Consider the following 11,490-nt stretch of genomic DNA (forward strand, 5'->3'; position numbering starts at 1 on the left):
CGGCTGCTATTTAATATTTACTCGTTTGCCACATATTTTTAATCATATTTTAATACTTTTAGAATAAATAGTTTATTCCAAGTATCATCTTCTTGAGCATGAAAAAATATATGACCGACTTCTAAATATTTTAATACGATTAGAATAAATAGTTTATTCCAAGTATCATCTTTATTGATCATGAAAAAACATAATATGACTGACTTCCAAGCATATCACATGCTCAACTTGAAATACCATACCGACTTGTAAGAATTATCTCATCTCGAGCTAGTAACATTACAACTACTTTATGTCATTAATTTTGAAATATTTTAAAATTGATTTAACTAATCGATATAAACGAAAAATGTACCTACAAAAATGTCAGTATAATTGAATTACGAATTGGTAAAGTCTCGTATAATTATATTTATGAAAAAAATCAAATGATGTTATTAAATATATAATATAGTATATTACTAATAGAGAATTGACGGTGATGATATAAAGGGCGTTCCACTTTTGATAAGATGATAAGATGATGAGGTGTTATACATTCATGATTCATATCAAATTCGGTGGTGTTCGGTTTTCTAAATAAAATAATATCAAGATATAATCTAAGATTGAGTTGTGAGATTATTTTAGTCACATGGGGTTAACTATGATTAATTATCTCATGATTATTCATTTATGATTGAGTTATCTCATAAACCAAACACTCTACATATTTAATCCGGAATACAATCATGCAAACCGAACACTCCATTCGTGAACAATCAATATTTTGGGATTCACAGCTTTATTTATTTGTCATAAAGAAATGAGATAGTGCCTCGCAGCGCTACATTTTGAATAAAACATGCGAAAAAATATATTTTTGAATTCGACGTATTGAATATTCAAATAAAGTTGGCATAGTGATGATATAAATTTACCATTTGACATACGTAATCTGCGACACATTTGTTGTTTTTTTAGATATTTTTTGGCTTATTTTTTGTGAAATATTGTCCAACCTAATAGGATATGGCACAAATTTTAATAAATGGTCCATATATTGTGTGTTGAGAAGTAATTTTATTTAAATAATATACTTTCTCTATCTTTATTGAAATTCTCATTTTGTGAAGGAAGAAAGATACTCAGTATATTGTAAGTGGACAAAGTAGCGAGCCACATCGAAGAAAATACGTGTGATAGTATCTATAAACAAAAATTGTTAAAAAATTTATATTTATTTGTCAATTAAAAAATAACTAATTTTTGTGATGCAGGAGTACTATACAATAAAAAAGACTATTTTTTATTAATGAAAGGAGTATATAGTTTTCCTTTTAACTAATTTTTGTGATATATAAAATAAAAAGGATTATTTTTGATTGATGAAAAGAGTATATAAATTTTCTTTTAATTTTTTGCTAATTGAAATATAAAACGTCATTTAATATACTCGCATATGCATCTGCAAATTTAGGAACGTGGGGGATGAGGCCTTCTGGACCGTTGAGAAGGGTCCAATTTTTCATAAGCGTCGGCCGAAAATGTAATGATTGTTCCTCTTGTTCTACATATATATTTTTAAGATGAAGAAAATGTAAAATATTGTCTTGAAATTTTTATGTAACTTATATTGTTAATACTTTCAACCGTTGCATCATTCTTACCAATAACCTTTAAAATGAGCCTCCACATCATTATAATTATTTGTTGTACCTTTGTATCTACCATAACATTAATACAGAACATAAAGTATATAACAAAAATTCTTAAACCGTTCACCGTTTCTCATTTTATTTCGAGTTTTGTATAAATTTCACAATATTGACTTTATTATTAAAAAATAGTGTACTATAGTAAATACTATTATCGGTTGAATTTGAAACTAACTAAATCTGCTGACCTAAGCTGCATCACTAACCATGGTTAACTTACCATAGTCTTAATTTAATTCCAATTAAACGCGCCTATAAATATTGAGCCCTTCCATTTTTATCAAAGCAATAAATTACACCATTTATCAAGTTGGAAAATTTTGCATGGTTGAATTTAAGCAGCTCTAGTTGATCAAATTCCATCTTCCACTGTAAGTATTAATCTTCAATCTTTGATCATTCGCTGCATACATATATAGATACAGGATCGATTGAGCTAGTTATTGCTGTAATTTTCTGAGCAGGAGCGGCAAAAATGGCGGCGAACGGCGAATTCAGCTTCAGAAGCAGCGGCGTGAAGGGGCGGAACAACCTGCCGAAGATTCACACCGATAAGAAGGCCTCGGATGAGAGCGATATCTGCCACGATGACAGCGCGACGCCGGTGAAGGCGCAGACGCTCGATGAATTGCACTCGCTTCAGAAGAAGAAGTCGGCGCCGACTACCCCGATCCAGGCGGCGCTTGGAGAATTCGCGGAGGAGGACCGCCACAAGCAGCAGATGCAGTCTATTAGGTTTTTAATCGATTCGCCTAAATTTGATTTTTTGATTTTTTTGGTTGAATTTTAGCTGCACCTACGAAGATAGGCTAGGTCGTCTTTGATTTCGAAATGAGTGTTGGTGAATTATTGGATCTGTTATTTGTGGAACAGCTGTGTTTGATCAAATTTTTTAAATTCGCAGCGCGTCGCTGGCGTCGTTGACGCGGGAGACCGGGCCGAAGGTGGTGAAGGGAGATCCGGCGAGGGCGGCGGAGACGCCGCGGGTGGCGCCTGCGAGCCACCACCACTTTGAACCGACGCTCGACATCAGTGATAGCGGGCTTAAGTTTACTCACATCCTCTACAATCTATCCCCTGCTGGTAACTCATTAACATTTTCATAGATTTGTTATTTAGATTTAATGATTTATTCAAATATATACTGAATATGTGCAATTCAGTGATTCACACTGTTGGTAAAAGTTGAATCAAATCAACTTTACTCTGCTTTATATTGTGAATACTACTTTGACGAATTTTTTAATTTGAATGCGAATTCCAGAATTATACGAACAAGCTATAAAATACGAGAAAGGATCGTTCATCACAGCGAGTGGAGCATTGGCGACGCTGTCTGGGGCGAAAACTGGACGATCTCCGAGAGACAAGCGTGTGGTGAAAGATGAAACCACAGATGATCTGTGGTGGGGGAAGTGAGTCTCTGCGTGAATTGGAAAATAATTTTATGAATTTGATTGATTATCTGCATAAGAAATTACTACTATTTTTTGGTAATGATTTAATTCACGATTTTTTCTTGACGTGGCAGAGGCTCACCCAATATTGAGATGGACGAACACACTTTTCTTGTTAATAGAGAGAGAGCCGTGGATTACTTGTGCTCACTGGAAAAGGTATAAAGCTTTCTCGTTTAATTAACTCTGGATTTGATTAGTAAATTATCAAAATAATATTTTAACATTAGTAGGGTCGACTTTAAAGTCGCATTAGCCTTTTGTAAATCTTGCAAGAATCAAGAAATTATTAAATCTCTTCTATGCGAAAATGATTTGTCGGTTGACTTGAAAATTTACCCAGCATAACATATGTCCAGATAAACCAATTAACAAAATTATTGAATCCCCAAAAAACAGAGTGATGCTAGTCGTGCCAGCTGCCACATACTTCTAAATAGATATTGAAAAATCTAAAAATAATAATTATTCTATAGATTTCAATTTTGTGAAATCAAATTTTAAAAATATCTATCTACTCCTATTTATTTATGAATAGATATTTTGTGAAATAAGTTGAGTAGGTCATATTATACTACTACTACTACTACTTACTATTGTCCAGGGAGCTGTCTGTCACTATGAGTCAACTGCTGCAATAATTTAGAGCCAAGAATCTTTTTTTAATTCTGGGTGGGTGATAAATTGATGATAAGTGGCAAAAAGTCGACCATAAGAAAATTTTTAAAAATCAAACCAAACAATAAATAGCAACGAAAAAATATCTATTTTTAGTCTCAAACGGCATCCACACATGTTGGGGACACCTATATTTATGATAATACATTAAATAAAAAATAAGTACTATGAATCTAACAAAAGAACATAGTATAAAATATTCTAAAATTGAACTGTATCAGAACAGTAGGTCTATAATCTGAATCTAGTGGAATTGACTGATTCTCCACTTTTAAAAAGTACTAATAAATTGAGTATATTCTATGTTATACTCTCTCTTATGTTTGAATTAAAATCTCATTTTATTATAAAATAGACGACCTCGATATAAAAAGTCTCATTTCACTGTATTCTACTAATTTTTCTCACCCTTTTTTCCTTCATATGTATTTCTTTAAACCCCCGGCGTGTCGAAGTAAGACTTCATATTGCGATTGATGGGAGTAGGTATTATGTTATACTCTAGCCACAGTAATCAAGTGGCCCACATTTCAAGGCTAAGGGGTTACATAACATAATATTCTAGTAATTGCAGTATTAAAATGACCATTAGTTAGAATATGAGCTCCGTTCACAAAGATAACGAAACGTAACTTAGTTGGTAAATGTAAACCAAGCAGGTTGTGAAATCGAACCAATGACTTTTTCAGTAAGGAGATATTTTAGGAGTGTGCATGGAGAAGTGTTAGTATTTAACTAATGAGGTGTTTCATGTGTGAAGGTTTACGTGAACGACCAGTTCCTTAACTGGGACCCGGAGCATCGCATCAAAGTGAGGATCGTCTCTGCAAGAGCCTATCACTCTCTGTTTATGCACAACATGTGAGTAGCTCATCAACTTTGCACATTGTTTGTTTATTGAGTTTGTTTGTATAAAGAGTGATGGATATATATGAGTGTTGTGTGTCGGGTGCAGGTGCATTCGACCTACTCCCGAAGAACTGGAGAGTTTTGGCACGCCCGACTTCACCATATACAATGCAGGGCAGTTCCCTTGCAACCGATACACTCACTACATGACTTCCTCGACTAGTATAGACGTGAATCTTGCTAGAAAGGAGATGGTGATCCTCGGCACTCAATATGCTGGGGAGATGAAGAAGGGTCTCTTCAGCCTGATGCACTATCTCATGCCTAAGCGCGGTGTCCTCTCCCTGCACTCTGGCTGCAATATGGGGAAAGACGGAGACGTCGCCCTCTTCTTTGGATTATCTGGTAATATTTCTTCCAACCTCTCTGTATATGATGTATCAATCTCAATCAAAGCTCGTATAATTTTGTGTGTGTGTGTGTGTGTGTTTGTTGTAGGTACTGGCAAAACAACGTTGTCTACGGATCACAACAGGTACTTGATTGGAGACGACGAGCACTGCTGGAGTGACAACGGCGTCTCCAACATCGAAGGTGGCTGCTACGCCAAATGCATAGACTTGTCAAGAGAGAAAGAGCCGGATATTTGGAATGCCATCAAGTTTGGAGCTGGTGGCCTTCACTTTCCCCTCTCGTTCTGTCCTTTTCCTTCGCTTTCTGTGAACTGATTCATCTCCTATCCATTTGTTTTCTGCAGTTCTCGAAAATGTGGTGTTCGATGAACACACGCGAGAGGTGGACTATTCGGATAAATCTGTCACAGGTAGAATTGAGTATTTGAAGAATCACACGATCAAATGAGCTAGTAAGTGCCTTACTTGGTTCGTTTTTCCATCTCAGAGAACACACGTGCTGCCTACCCGATCGAGTTCATTCCAAACGCGAAGATACCCTGCGTCGGCCCTCATCCAAAAAATGTGATCTTATTGGCCTGCGACGCCTTCGGCGTGCTTCCCCCAGTCAGCAAACTCAACTTGGCTCAAACTATGTACCACTTCATAAGCGGCTACACTGCCCTGGTAAGCACAAAGCCAACTCCTCTAAGTAGAAGTAAAGCCAGACATTTTACATTGGGCTCAAGATTACATTTCACAGCTTCTTTTGGATTCAAAACTATATTTAAACTCAAGTTACAGATACTTAAAAATTAACATATAGTACTATTAATTACTAAAACACCTCTAAGCTGGTTTCTCACTCTGTAGAGTCCTAACACTTGCTGGAGCTGATGCAGGTTGCCGGAACAGAGGACGGTATAAAGGAGCCTACAGCCACATTCTCTGCGTGCTTCGGTGCAGCCTTCATCATGCTTCACCCAACCAAGTATGCAGCTGTGCTGGCTGACAAGATGCAGAAACACGGAGCCACTGGGTGGCTCGTCAACACCGGCTGGTCCGGTGGAAGGTACACATACTTTTCACCTATCAATATCTTCTTTTATCTCCATTATAATGAATATCCATATTAGCAATCAGTAAATAAAACAAATGTCATATATCGATGTAAAGAGAGAACCGTAACCACTGTATACCTTTCTTTATTACCTGCAGCTATGGGTCAGGAAGCAGGATCAAGTTAGCTTACACGAGGAAGATAATCGACGCCATACACTCAGGTGAGCTGCTGAAGGCGAACTACGTGAAGACGGATGTGTTCGGCCTCGAGATACCAACGGAAATCGAGGGTGTTCCTGCAGAAATTCTTGATCCTGCTAATACAGTAAGCTGCATTGCTATTTAGATACACAGCCTTTTATGAGGAAATCTTGTTTTAACACTTAATTTTTGTGTGGGGCAGTGGGGTAACAAGGAGGCTCACAAGGAGACTCTTCTTAAGCTAGCTGGGCTTTTCAAGAAGAATTTCGAGGGGTTCCTCAATTATAAGATTGGGACAGATAGCAAGCTCACTGATGAGATCCTAGCAGCTGGCCCAAATTTCTGAATCTAGAGAGGGAGAGAGTTTGGAAGATGAAATCATTTGTGGTGAAAGCTTTGCTTGAATTATCATGTTTTGTGTGATTGTTAACATATACGAATGTAGCTTGAATATGATAATAAGTTATATTTATGTAAGTTATCTTGTGTTCTGGAAATTGGGAGGAGCCAAACAACATGGCCATTGGAAAAATATTTTTAAAACAATACTGTTTTATCTCTATCGCTATCATATTTGTGGACAGTGTATTTGTAAGCTTACCACGCACAGCATTTGCAGACGTGTTCGGCTATAGACTCATCGAACGGACACATACTCGAGCCCGACTTGAAAATCTTATCAAGCTTGGTTGAGGCTCGAACCTACAAAATTAATAAATTCCAAAATTTTAGCCAAACTTCAAATTGTTAAATGGTATAGACAACATATTTAGAGAAGAAAGCAATGGGAGAAGATAATTGTATTTGATTGAATGATGAAATGGTACTCAACACCCATATATTTATAGGGATGTTGGTGACCTTTGAGATCCTACAATAAATGTATATTCATGGAACTACACTATTATTGGAACATGCACATCTTCAATGCTTCTTGGAACTCCATTCTTGGAACTCTATTATTCTTTAATGCTTATTGATACTTCCCCTTTTCTCAACACTCCCGCTCAAATTGAGTGGTGGGATCTCCAAAACTCAATTTGGAAAGCACATCTTCAAAGCTCCTTGAGTTGACTGCTTTAGTTAGGATGTCGGCAAGTTGATCCTCAGAGCGAACAAAAGGGAGTTCGACAATCCCATTCTCAATGTTTTCTTTGATGAAGTGTCTGTCAACCTCCACATGCTTCGTTCGATCATGTTGTACTGGATTTTGTGAGATGCTTATAGCGGCTTTGTTATCACAATACAACTGGCACTTGCTTGGAGAGAGATTAATCTCTTTCATCAATCTCCTTAACCATAAAATCTCGGTCAACCCACTTTTAATCCCACGAAATTCTGCTTCAGCACTCGAAAGAGCCACCACCTTCTGCTTCTTGCTTCTCCATGTTACCAAATTACCTCCAACAAAGGTAAAGTAGCCTGCTGTAGACTTCCTATCGTTTGGGTTCCCTGCCCAGTCAGCATCTGTATAACCATGAATCTCAAGATGCCATTTTTGGCGAACAACACTCCATGCCCTGGAGTTCCCTTCAAATACCAACAAATCCTAAGTGCTGCCTCCATGTGATCTGTCTGCGGCTTATGCATGAACTGACTTACGACCCCAACTGCATAGGCAATATCTGGCCTAGTGTGCGAGAGATATATGAGTTTTCCGACCAGTCGCTGATATCGGCTACGGTCAGCCAACTTGGCTCCTTCTCTGATTTGTAATCCGTGATTAACTGCCAGAGGAGTGTCTGCTGGTTTACATTCCAGTAGGCCAGTCTCTGCTAGGATGTCCAAGATATACTTCCTTTGTCGCAGAAAAATTCCTTTGGTTGACCTTAGCACTTCAATCCCAATAAAGTACTTGAGATTCCCCAAGTCCTTCATCTCAAATTCCTGAAAAAGATTTTTCTTTAATTCCTTAATCTCTTCTAGGTCGTCACCTGTAATAATCATGTCATCAACATATATGATTAAACATGTGATCTTATCACTCTGCTTCTTAAAAAATAGCGTATGGTCTAAATTGCTCTATGTATATCCATAGCTAATCATTGCCCCAGCAAACTTCCCAAACCATACTCTTGGAGATTGCTTCAATCCATACAAGGTCTTCCTCAATCGGCACCCTTCACCTGCTTTAAAATATGTTGCAAAACCTGGGGGTGCCTCCATGTAAACTTCTTCTTCCTTCTTCAACTCTCCATGTAGGAAGGCATTCGTCACATCAAACTGGTGTAATGGCCAGTCCCTATTAGCAGCAATGGATAACAACACCCGAATAGTGTTCATCTTAGCTACTGGAGAGAAGGTCTCAGAATAGTCAACTCCATATGTCTGAGTATAGCCTTTTGCGACAAGTCGTGCCTTGTACCTTTCTATCGAGCCATCAGGTCTTCTTTTGATAGTGAAGACCCATCGACAACCCACTGGTCGCTTCCCTTCTGGTAGAACACATTTCTCCCATGTGTGGTTTCGAATCAGTGCATCAATCTCTTTCTTCATTGCTTCCCTCCAATGCTTGTATTTCATAGCTTCTTCTCATGTCTGTGGTATTTCTTCTTCCTCATATAGTGCATTCTCGAAAGCCCGAGCCATCTCTGATAAATGGCCTTTGGCTAGGTTCACAACAGAGTACCGCTTTTTCCTGTCAATCCTCTCTGGTGCATACCTTTTGGGTGGAACTCCTTTGTTTGACCTTGGTGGAAGTATGTACCTCCCAGTGTCAGGGTCAACTCCTTCGACCTCGACTTCCTCAATTTCCCTTTCTTCGGTCTCAATTGAATTTTCTTCTGCACTTACAGTGTTAGCCAAACAATTATCTGTATCCACGGGATTACTTACATTGGATAACCTTAACGGAGAAATATTTGAGGCGATGCCACCTTCTACGATGGACTCTACCACATCAGAGACTTGCTCAGCGGAATTGCTTACTGTTTTCTCTGATAGATCCGCATTAGGATTGCTTGGCGTTGGCAGTGGCATTGAGATCCAACTTAGCGGGTCCGTATCATTGTTATCCCTAACATTACTCTTCCCCTGACCGCTAAGATGGGTAAAGAAGTACTCAGTTTCAAGAAAGTTGCAGTTCATTGTAACAAACATCCGGTTGGACTTTGGATCGAAACACCTATACCCCTTTTGATTTACCCCATATCCTACAAAAACGCATTTGATAGCGCATGGGGATAGTTTAGTTCTTTCATGTTTAGGAATGTGGACAAAAACAGAGCATCCGAAGACGCGAGTTTCAAGAGTCAAGGGCGGAGGAATTTTTGTGAAGGTGGACAAGACTTGTAGAGGAGTTTTGTGTTTGAGAATACTTGTGGGCAATCGGTTTAAGAGATAGGGTGAGGTGGCAATGGCTTCTGGCCAGAAGTGTTTCGGGGCTTTTGACTCTATAAGCATAGAACGAGTCATTTCGAGGAGAGATCGATTTTTCCTTTCTGCCACACCGTTTTGTTCGGGAGTATGAGCACATGTGGTTTGGTGTATAAGGCCTTTGTTTTGGAAGAATTATTTCATGGTAGAATTAACGAACTCCCCCCATTATCTGACCGAAGGACCTGGATGGTTTTGTGAAACTGAGTTTGGATAAGGTTATAGAAATGGGTAAAGTGTGACAAAACTTCAGATTTTTGTTTCATGAAATATATCCAGGTCATGCGAGTGCAATCATCCACAAAAACTAAGAAATATCGAAAACCTTGCCCCCCAATAAATGGTGCGGGCCCCCAAACATCAGAGTGTACTAAGGCAAACAGGGTTTCAACACGAGTATTACTTAATGGGTAAGAGTTCCGATGACTTTTGGATAAAAGATAAGTTTCACAGTACATGTCATGCTTAGGAATAATACTAGGAAATAACAATTTTAAGTAACCGATAGATGGATGACCCAAGCGCCGATGCCAAAGCCAAGCTTTCCGGTCAGCTGATCCGTGAGTTAACATGGCAATCCCTTTTTGAGCCATCTCATCCACATAGTAAAGCCCATCACAGTGCCACGCCCAATTATCTCCCCGGTTCGGATATCCTGCAACAGACAAAATTGTGGCTGCATTAGTAACGTACAATTCAATTCCTTTGTGACATGACTAATGGATAATAACTTATGAGACATCGAAGGAATATATAGACAATTTGATAACTGCAAAGTTGGGGAAATGTTAACGGTTCCAGCCCCCTCAACCACTGTAAATTACCCATTGGCAGTTTGGATATGAGATTTTAGAGGTTTCTGAAGGTTGGTAAGGTCTGAGGCATCATATGTTATGGTATCGGTTGCCCCACAGTCAAAAATCCATTTATCATTTTTCTCATGGCTATTAGATACTGCACACACAACTCCAAGCTTCTCGAGAGGCTGAAATCGATTTTGGCAAGTAGTTTGGGAAATTATGGAATTTTCAGGAGATTTGGGGGCTAATTGTGACTGAGAATTTTGGTGGGGTAAAACCTGCAATTTCCCAAAGATTTGGGGGCTTCCAATAAAAGAGCCCCATAACCCTAATCTACCTGAATCGGGCGCCACCTCTTCCCTCATCAATTCTTCACTCCAATCACGAATAACACTCCCACTTCCGCCGGTGACGAAGTTTGCTGCCCCGGTTGTGTTCACCGGCTGAGCAGCTTCATTTCCGGTCCTTCCTCCTGGCTGGACAGCACCGGCGGTTTGCGCGACCCCCTGCACGGCGTTGCCACCGTGGCCTCCAACTGCTGCGGCGGCGTGCCCGCTACGGTTCCAGGGTGTTTGCGGTTGCGGCGGCTTGCCGTGCTTCTCTTCCCACCAATCTGGATACCCAATTAGTTCAAAGCATGAATCTTTTGTGTGTCTTTTCCGTTTGCAGTAGGAACACACCAATTTTGACTTGTCTTCTTCATCACTTTGCCGATTTCTGCCATTGCCGCCACCGCGACCATCACCGTGGCTGCCGCGACCACCACCGTTGCTGCCGCGACCGCCACCCCGAGAGCTGCCGGTAGGGTTCTGCCACCCTCGGATGGCGAGGCCGGTTCCGATTCCATCCGTGGCAGCTGCTCCGCCGGTGTTTGCCTGTTGTAACACTCGGAGTCGTGTCTCCTCCTGCTGAATCAGGTTGTACGCATATTCGACGGAGGGAAGCGGGTCCATTTTCAGTATCTCTCTCTTGGTTGTTT

The 11,490-nt window shown here is 39.5% G+C and overlaps 2 protein-coding genes across 2 annotated transcripts; one reads left to right on the top strand and one right to left on the bottom strand.

Moving 5' to 3' along the window:
- The first annotated feature begins 1,988 nt into the window (after nucleotides 1–1,988).
- On the top strand, nucleotides 1,989–6,882 carry LOC121756833 (phosphoenolpyruvate carboxykinase (ATP) 1-like). The gene is made up of 13 exons (XM_042152234.1): nucleotides 1,989–2,068; nucleotides 2,162–2,432; nucleotides 2,602–2,780; nucleotides 2,962–3,112; nucleotides 3,229–3,313; nucleotides 4,593–4,693; nucleotides 4,788–5,086; nucleotides 5,180–5,353; nucleotides 5,439–5,504; nucleotides 5,582–5,760; nucleotides 5,976–6,145; nucleotides 6,292–6,460; nucleotides 6,539–6,882. Exons 2-13 carry the CDS (start codon nucleotides 2,173–2,175, stop codon nucleotides 6,680–6,682), a joined length of 1,977 nt encoding a protein of 658 aa, XP_042008168.1. The 5' UTR covers nucleotides 1,989–2,068; nucleotides 2,162–2,172; the 3' UTR covers nucleotides 6,683–6,882.
- A 3,857-nt stretch (nucleotides 6,883–10,739) lies between these two features.
- On the bottom strand, nucleotides 10,740–11,464 carry LOC121757917 (glycine-rich cell wall structural protein 1.8-like). Its single transcript, XM_042153371.1, has 3 exons — nucleotides 11,218–11,464; nucleotides 10,849–11,124; nucleotides 10,740–10,789 (listed from the first exon to the last, which is right to left on the bottom strand). Exons 1-3 carry the CDS (start codon nucleotides 11,462–11,464, stop codon nucleotides 10,740–10,742), a joined length of 573 nt encoding a protein of 190 aa, XP_042009305.1.
- Nucleotides 11,465–11,490: the final 26 nt, after the last annotated feature.

Source organism: Salvia splendens, chromosome 12 (assembly GCF_004379255.2).
Source record: "Salvia splendens isolate huo1 chromosome 12, SspV2, whole genome shotgun sequence".
Classification (NCBI taxonomy): Eukaryota; Viridiplantae; Streptophyta; class Magnoliopsida; order Lamiales; family Lamiaceae; genus Salvia; species Salvia splendens.

Bases quoted from the DNA above. Each gene is read 5' to 3' on its own strand.
- LOC121757917 (XM_042153371.1), bottom strand. From the start codon at position 11,464: ATGGACCCGCTTCCCTCCGTCGAATATGCGTACAACCTGATTCAGCAG. The intron at 11,125-11,217 runs GTGATGAAGAAG...TTGGGTATCCAG, and splicing joins CAATGGCAGAAATCGGCAAA to ATTGGTGGGAAGAGAAGCAC. The intron at 10,790-10,848 runs GTAGATTAGGGT...GGGAAATTGCAG, and splicing joins AGAGGTGGCGCCCGATTCAG to GTTTTACCCCACCAAAATTC.
- LOC121756833 (XM_042152234.1), top strand. From the start codon at position 2,173: ATGGCGGCGAACGGCGAATTCAGCTTCAGAAGCAGCGGCGTGAAGGGG. The intron at 2,433-2,601 runs GTTTTTAATCGA...TTAAATTCGCAG, and splicing joins CAGCAGATGCAGTCTATTAG to CGCGTCGCTGGCGTCGTTGA. The intron at 3,113-3,228 runs GTGAGTCTCTGC...TTGACGTGGCAG, and splicing joins GATGATCTGTGGTGGGGGAA to AGGCTCACCCAATATTGAGA.